The 9,015-nt window shown below is 38.5% G+C and overlaps 1 protein-coding gene across 3 annotated transcripts in view; it reads left to right on the top strand.

The window, feature by feature from the left end:
• The first annotated feature begins 6,648 nt into the window (after nt 1-6,648).
• The window catches only part of gtf2f1 (general transcription factor IIF, polypeptide 1), a 5,228-nt gene continuing 2,861 nt past the window's right edge, over nt 6,649-9,015 (top strand). Inside the window, exons 1-7 of one of the 3 annotated variants that reach the window (XM_035655597.1) lie at nt 6,649-6,752; nt 7,192-7,262; nt 7,376-7,422; nt 7,807-7,879; nt 8,068-8,261; nt 8,479-8,649; nt 8,740-8,945. In XM_035655597.1, the coding sequence (XP_035511490.1) occupies nt 7,251-7,262; nt 7,376-7,422; nt 7,807-7,879; nt 8,068-8,261; nt 8,479-8,649; nt 8,740-8,945 (703 nt within the window). In that variant the 5' untranslated portion in view covers nt 6,649-6,752; nt 7,192-7,250. Of the gene's footprint in view, nt 6,761-6,801; nt 7,106-7,191; nt 7,263-7,375; nt 7,423-7,806; nt 7,880-8,067; nt 8,262-8,478; nt 8,650-8,739; nt 8,946-9,015 lie in introns of those variants that run through there. The other 2 variants (XM_035655598.1, XM_035655599.1) reach the window with 2 other exon arrangements.

Genomic DNA, 9,015 nt, shown 5'->3' with positions numbered 1-9,015 from the left:
TGGCTCCTCAGGCTGTTTCAGTTGGGTGTGGTAACCCCAGTTTTCACATTTTTCCCAACAGGTTTATTTTTTGAGCTCCAGGGTGTATTGGGTGGCCACATAAACCAGGAGTCAGGGCCACAGAACGGTGGGAGTATGGAAAAACACCTCAATCCAATATCTGAGGACAAACACGTTAAACCACAAATGGCATTGAAATTTGGAAGATGTTAGAAAAGTAAATGGGAAGGGACATTTGTTACTCCAAAAATTAAAAAAAAAAGAAAAACACTTAAGCATGACTTGAACAAAAATCTACTGATCAGTTTGAACAACATTTCTCTTCCAGAATAAAGTGGCCAATCTGGTGATGGTGAGGGGTGGTTAACTGACGTGTGTGGATGAAATCAGGTATTTGATTATTATTATCTTGAGTAACTCATTGAAGGGTGTGGTGAAGACAACATTGAATCAGTCATCAATCATTTTATAGTATATAGTTTGACAGTTGCCCCTATCAAGTTGAAAAAGCCAAATTTTCATCACCTTTGGAAAATCTAATGGATATATTAGCATTCCAGTTAAGGTAGGTTTTGTGCATAGCAGTAACAACTGGTTGAAACACCTTCACAGTTTATATTTTCTTGCATAAAAAAATTTAACTGGCAAGTTTTGATGATGGTATTAATGAGCTAGATTAGATTAGAGAACATGAAAAAAGCTAGTCTTTTATTTTATTTTCCTGATTATCCTGTGATGTGTAACATTACTGTAAACAAACCTTGGCAAACAGGTGTTGCATTGGGTACAACCTGGTAGCCTGTTAATCGCATTCACATGCATAAAACTTCCTGGGGTTGTTTTGAAAGGGGACAGTCCCATGATCACCCAACAGATATTTGTCAAGACATTCATCAATATCTGTAGAGAGCAAATGACAACAGACTCATATAAACCTGTGAACAAATTCCACAACCTGCTTAAACGTGATATAATTGCATCAAAGTGAGACAGAGACAGATTTTTTTTGGATACCTTTGCATGGGTTGGACATTCCAGGTGGTAATGTTGGATTTGTTGCATTGAATCCATCCCAACAGGTACAGAAGTATGCTCCAAGGGTGTTATTACAAGTGGAGTAAGAACCACAAATCCCTGCAGTCGTCTGGCACTCATCAATGTCTTTTACAAACAGGAGTTTAAGGTGAGAAATATGGTACTTGGTCACAAAATGACAATACATGTGCATGAAGCATCTTTTTATCCGTCTGGGGGGGAAAAAACGGGAAATCAGAATGTAATTTCCCACTTTTCAGATAAAAAAAACGTACTTACCAACACAACCATATGAATCTGGAGTGGGCAGGTGTTCTGGGGGGATTTCATACCCAGTAACACAAATACAGCCTCCTTCAGTTGAACACTCAGCAAGTGGTCCACAGGAGTCCAGGTTACAGTCATAATGATCTAAACAGAGATAACATACACAGAAAGTACATCAGTACATCATTGAATGGTACATGACCACACTAAAGTATAAAGGAAAGGATGACAATGAGCAATCTTTCCTTACATGTTGTGTAACCCATAGTGCTATGTGGGTGACTTGATGGTTTGTATATGTAGAATCCTCCAGGACACAGCGACACGCTCATTGTAATGCCATACGCAGCACAAGATCCAACAAAGCCATATGCAGTTCCTATTGTTGGAGTTTCAGATTCAGTTGTTGGATATGAAAATGGAACACGTATGGAGTAATAGGTACCACCAATAGGGCCTCCTTTGCAGCTTGTAATGACTCTGTCTCCACCAATCCCTGTGAAGCGCCACCACCTATTAACAAGATGTGCATCATCTTTTGGGAAGCCAACAAATGAAGATGATTTAAATAAATGGTTACGCCATGGTTCAGTTATGTTTGTGTATCCATCACAAGAACCTGTATGGACCAGAAAGACATGACATATGTCAATAATAATGAATAAAAATCACGGCTATACCTATAATCAGAATCTGTATGTTTACAAGTAAACATCAGCCATACCAGGAGGAAAAACACAATGACCAAGAACGAAGAGTGAACCTACGAAGCACAAAGACAAAGACGAGTTATTGTTTTCTAAGGACTTGTGTCAGTTGTTAAACATACTGTTTGAGATAATGCATACATTGAATTTGTATAGCAATATAATATAATAATAATATTAATAATAATAATATACATATGTATTTGTTTAAAGGCATTTAAATGATAGATTACAGATAATACAATAATAATGCTGCGTGTGGGGTTATATTAAATAAAAGTATACACTGTTCTCTAGTTTATTTTAATGTGCTAATTAATTTTCACACATCAACTGTAGGAAACATGAATTAACTCACCCAGGAGAAGTGAAAAGACCCAGCAGTTCTTCATGATGGGTCCCAGTCCATAAAACACAAATTGTCACTGTTCAAGCTATACATAGGTTGTATTTGGGAAATTTGCACATAACCCAAAATAGTTTTTACAAGGTTTGAAAGCAATGCAAAAACTAATGCAAATTGACATACATGTGAGTAGTTTACAGCTTACAGAGGGAACAGCTCTGAATGGAATCCTGCAACACATTTACATAACCATCAGAATCAGAATCAGAAATACTTTAATAATCCCAGGGGGAAATTACTTTTGTGACAACTTCAGATCTACATACAACATATATACATACAACATATAATATATTAAGAACATATATATATAAATATATTATATAAAGGTAATGTAAATGTACAGTTTTTGATGTGCAAAATGGGTGTCCGTATTTAGTAGATTACAGAAGGGGTTCTCTCTTCTGAGTTAGATGTTGTTATATTAAAATAACAGGCAGAATAATATCCTGTGGCGGGTTGGGCATCTGTGTGAGTTTCTGCCGAAGGCTCCTCTGCTGGCAGGTTTCGTAAGAAGTTGAGCATTGTCCAAGATGGACTGAGCTGGAGATCTCCTCTCGCCACGTCACTCAGCCGGGTGTCCAGCTCCCTCATCATGACATCAAGCTGCCCCCTGCTCAGACCATAACATTTACCATGTTAGTACACCAATCACTGACATTAACAAGTAAAACACTTATTACCAGCAATAAAGAAAACAATGAAATAATCGAGGCATGGATGGTTGTTAAGTTGTTTTAAGTGCCGCGCCAGAGCGCAGTGTCTGTACAGTTTGCTGAGTTTACCTTCATTAAATTGCCTGAAAACGACAGCAGGCTGCTTCAATATAACCATACAGAGCTCTACACACATCAGACTGGTCTTTTTTTTTTGCTTTTTTATAAAGGAGATGTCCGGTTACCAGGGCTAATCAAAGCCTCATCCAACTTTTTTATCCATGAAACACATTGCAGTGCAAACGCTGCTGTGTAACATTAATTACTGAACTATATGACCATGTACGCGGTGAGATACATGATAATTATTACTAAAAAGGGACCAGTCAGTTATAATAATATAAGCAATTTCACCAAATCAATGTCTTTATTTTGATACAGTATTTAATAATTGTCACCTTCACCCAGCCCTTTTGCAGGTTGCGCTGCTGAACATACATGGACCAAATTAGAAGGTCTGCATTGAGACGCCCATACAGTCCGTGCGCCATTAAGACCACCTTGCGCTTGGCATTAAGGGTGCAGATTATTAAACTCGGGGTGCAATGCATGTTTCTGCACCCTCGTAGAACCGGGCCTGAATATAAAATTACTATTGTTACATATCATTAAACAAAAATAATAGCAATGAAAAAATCTAGATATCAAAAATCTGGTGGGGTATGTGCTCTTTTAGCTTGAATGGGCACGACTCGACTGTCTTGAAGCAACAACAGAACAATATTACAGATCTAAAACATAACAACAGTGCCTTGATGACATCAGATTTCATTCAGTACATTCAAACTTTCATTCCATATATTCATTCAATAATTTCAATTTCAATTTCAATGCCATGCCATTAATATTTATATATAAATGCACAACATCTATTGCATGTCTCTCCATATGCTGCCACAGACTGAGGCAAACTATGATTTGTGACATTGGGCTAAATAAATAACAATAACTTGACATGACTTTTTGGGTAAAGTAAACATGCTTCAGACCAAATGATAATGGCTTGGATTATTTGATTTAAGGCATAAAAATTGTAGTGTTTTTACTGCTCCTTTGCTATCGACGTCACAATGATATGTTTCCTTGTGACAGGAGGGAGTTCCCGCTTCAGCTGTCAGAACAATTTGTCTTGTAAAACAAAATGGTAATACATATAAGGCAGTATGTAAACCACTTTGAAATACAAAGGGAGAAAAAAGACAGGTGTTTTCAAGGAAGAACCATGATATGTATTAATACTAAATACAAATGCAGTGTGTATACTGGTTAAAACAAAGAAGGAATGAGATTAAAGAGATAAACATATTATTTAGAGAATATCAATGGTACCTATCAAGTAATTGTGTAATTTATAATCAGAGTTAGGACTTTTGTATTACATGCTACAGGTTATTACAGAATCTTAAAACATGTTAAAAGCTTAACATGGGGAAATGTGCTCCAAAACTGCTCATTTCAATGGATAGTTTCTCTAGAAATAGATTAAAATGACTGACAAACATTTGAAAACAGATGTATATTTTAAAAAACCTACTTTGCCTCTATGGCATGTAATGCTTTCCAATAATAATCAGCCCTGTAATAAATACAATACATACAATAGAGTACAATACATAACATTTTTCACATTCACAGAGATTGTGTATTGTGTGGTCACAGTGTGGAACTGCAACACTACAATTAAAATAATGGCAAGTGTTAATACAACGATATACTGTAATTTGATTGTAATTGTACAACACATAGATGTATCACTAAATCCAGGTTTGTAGTCCCCATTATGTAAAAATGTAAAAAAAAAAATATATATATATCTACAAAAAATATATACAGTAAAAATTATTAATAAGTCTAAATTAGTTTACATAACAGAGTGCTGCAGATGAATCTCATAGGGAAGATTACCTTAAAATTGATTATTGATTTAAATACATACAACTCAGTATTAGTTTTATAATTAGGAGCAACACAGTAACATAAGTATTGTTAATAACTGTTATATCATTTTCCTTATAAAAAACGTGTGGCCTGGAGCCAGTAGCCAGTTTACCTTGCAAGAAAATTATAATTAAGATAATGTTACAGATTTGTTTGGGTTTTTTGTGTTGTTGTTTTTTTTCTTAGGTTTTTTAGATATCAAGGGTAAAGAACAAATTTAGTATAGTAGTACATATAAACAACCACATTATGTAATGCAGTCAAAAACAACTTTTGTGAAACTTTCTCCACCTTCTGCCTTGACACTGTGGTATAAACTGTTGACCTGAGAATTTTGATTCATTAGTGATCGTCACCCTCTAGTGGTCAAAGTCAGGAACTAAAACTCTCCTTTGAACTGCTCAAACATAGTTACATATTATACATTATTATTAGTGTGGTGATTATCACATCAACAACAAACATCAGTATTTTGTAATAATTGTATTAAAAATTTGAGATAAGAGATTTAACAATAACTCATTTAGCCCCCTTCCCAAAATGCTAGCACAACAAACAATGATTGCATTAGGTCATCTAGTTTCATATGATACCAGTATCTTCATTTTAACTTTGGAAGTGCCACCTTAGGTCCCCCGCTGGTACTGATTGCTCTCCTAGCGCCATATTGGAGCAGAGAGTTGGAGAGAACTACTACAACACGCAAAGTGATTGAGACAGACAAGGCAGCAAGAAGTATCTGTAAACTAGCTATAGGTTAACATCAATTCATACTGTAAGAAGAAAGTCGATAAGTATGAAACCCAACTGTCCTTGAAAGTAGTAAAACTAGAAAGTAACGTAAGTACTAGAAAGTGGGAAGATAGTATGCTTTCATTTGTATTAATGTTATTTTGAGAAAATGTAATGTGTTGTAGGTTCACATGGTGGCCACTAGGGGGTGGTAAAACCCCACCATTCGAGGTGGCAGTTGAATCATAAGCTGTAATGCCCTCCAGTGGTCACAGAGTGGACCTGCAACTACCCCTGTTGGTTACGCGACCCTCTCCTTGCATGTCATAGCCGTGGACATCATTTTACAATTATTGTGATTATTCTGGCAATTAATTGAATTACTTTAATTCGAAGGGCATTAAAAACCGAAAAGTGGTTTTCAGTGTAAATAAACTTGATTTGGTTTGATATAATTATAATCACAGTAGAGTACTGCCCTCTACTGGTCATGTTAAGTAATTATAACTTTACGCCTCACTAGCATCAAGCTCGAAACATTTACATAGTAATACTTAAGTTACTTTTTAAAAATAAAAGTTATAAATAGACATAGATGTAGTTACGCATTTTGACCACCAGATGGCACCGTTGTAATCATCAACACGTAAACTGGTGGTGGACACTTCCGGTGAATACTTTCAAAATACAGTCACCAGACTGAAGCAAACAGAAACGAAATAAGACAAATTATGAAATGGGCATGTTCCTCGCTCTAGTGGTCACAATTGCCCATGCTATTTTGCCGCGGGCATTGTAAAGTGGGCTCGAAAACAGGACCAACCCGAGCCAACCACGAGTTAAACAAAGAGAGGGGGACGGACCGAGCTGCTAGGAACCAATATCCTCTCGTCTAAGGTTCCTGTCGGCTGAATAAATTAACGGAACAAACCGGTGGGAATACGCGCCCCGGTAAATAAGTGAGGATGTGTTACAAATACAGAATATTTCTGTTGAATGTCTTATTGCGATACAGTTCTGTATGTGTGCACATCTTGTATCGTACCCCTGAGTGTGGAGCTGCGTTGCCCTAGTAACCGTTACCAAGGAAAACGGCTTGCTGCTGTTTGTGTTAGCATGAGGTGCTAACATTAACGGTGCAAACATCTTTGGACAAAGTACCGCTCAGTGGAAGACATTATCAGTCTTTATATTGCCATTTCACGCTATTTTATTATTACTGCAACGCTAGTTAGCCCGTATTGTCGCAGGAAATCAGTGTTATCTGTCAACATAAGCTAATGTGCCGCTACAATGGATTAAATGTAATGTCTGTTTAGCTGACCTTAGTCGATTCACTTTCATCCTGGTTAGAAGCTTGTTGTTAACGCACGTCTTCTTTTTTTAATAGTCTACTCAACTAGCTTGGACCTGTTGATGTGGTGAGTAAATCCGGAGAGACGACCGACCATGACTTCCCTGGTAAGTTTTCACTTCACAGAAACACAAAATCTCACTTTTATCCCCGAGAATGAAGTCTAGTCTTGTGCTTTTGCACTGTTTACGATAAGTGTATCAATGTGTTTGTCTCACAGGGGAGCAGCAGTTCCTCGGCCACAGAATACACCGTGCGAGTCCCCAAGTGAGTAACATGGACTGAAAGTAAATACACCCACAGTAAAGTGTGTGGGCAAGCCTTGTCACCACTTTGTGGTGTAATAGAAAAACTAGACGGAGTTGTGTATTTGTGTGTTCACAAGGCTTTGCTAAAGGAAGTGATCATTTGTAGGATTTCATTGTAGGAAATTTAAGTAAAGTAAAAATAAAGTATATCTTACTTTACAGGTTTTGATTGTATGTATACGTACCAGCCTGGTGCTGTTGGTTAAATCTCTTTGTCCTGTTTATACTTACAGTGTTAATGTGAATGTTTTTCTGCAGTGAGTTAGTTGTGATCCGGTAGCTATTCCTATCACCCTCACTAGAAATAATGTTTTGTTTGCATTTGTGTTTTTCTGTCCCATAGAAACACCAGCAAAAAGTACAACATCATGGCTTTCAATTCAGGAGACAGAGTCAACTGTTCAGCCTGGACACAGGTGGGCTTCGTGTCAGTTTGTCTACACGTGACAGCTGCCACTTGGTCTGGCACAGAGTCAGCACTGAGAGAGCAATAACAAGCAGTGTGATTACCCTAAGAAGAACATAAATCAAAGAATATAGAATATAGTTAGCCTTCATTACAACCGTCACTCAGTTTTTCATTTTTTAACATCTCCCTTCCCAGGCCCGTATGGAAAGAGACATGAGTGCTCGGCGTATATATGGCGAGGAAGAGTCGCAGGAAGGCGCAGCGGGCAGTGAGTTTGGCAAAAAGCAGCGCGAGGAAGCACGGCGGAAGAAGTATGGTATTGTGACGCGTGAGTTCAAAGTGGAGGACCAGCCCTGGATCCTCAAGGTCAACGGCAAGGCCGGCAAGAGGTGGGGAAGACGAGACTTCTTTATGCTCTCAATCTCTTTAACCTGTTCATGTGTGGAGGGAACGCATACCTGCTTCTTGTTTTTGCATCCAAGTCATTATTTACACATCTCTCAGTGAGTTCATGAAAAATAATTTTAAGCAGGAAAGTGTTTTATTTTGACCTGATATTTTGATTTGACTGTTTCCGATCTCTGCCCGTGTACATGTTTGTTTCAGGTTCAAAGGTCAAAAGAAGGGCGGCGTTACAGAGAACGCATCCTACTACATCTTCACACAGTGTCCCGATGGAGCTTTTGAGGCCTTCCCTGTCCACGGCTGGTACAACTTCACCCCGCTGGCCAAGCACCGAACTCTGACCGCCGAGGAGGCTGAGGAGGAATGGGGCAGGTGAGGGATAAGAAGAACGAGGAGGGGTGGTTGTGGGTGGTGCAGGTGTGTCGAACACTTAATATACCAGACGTTCCCCCGCTTTCGCAGGAGAAACAAGGTGGTGAATCACTTCAGCATCATGCTTCAGAGACGCTTCCGGGAGCAGGAACGGGGTGAGGACGACGACGACGAGGGCGAGAAGTCGGGGAAGAAGAAAAAGAAGGGCGGTGGCAGAGGGGGCGACCTGCACATTCACGACCTGGAAGATGATCTGGAGATGAGCAGCGATGACAGTGACAGCAGTATGGGGGATGGTAAGGACAGAGATGCAGGATGAGACTGAAGACAGATGGTGCGTTCGTTTTGTCTTGTAATCGCAACTTG

The sequence above is a fragment of the Morone saxatilis genome, unplaced genomic scaffold (genome assembly GCF_004916995.1).
Source record: "Morone saxatilis isolate NCDOM2014 unplaced genomic scaffold, NCSU_SB_2.0 Contig14, whole genome shotgun sequence".
NCBI classification, from domain to species: Eukaryota; Metazoa; Chordata; class Actinopteri; family Moronidae; genus Morone; species Morone saxatilis.
This window is presented reverse-complemented; position numbering and strand designations above follow the sequence as displayed.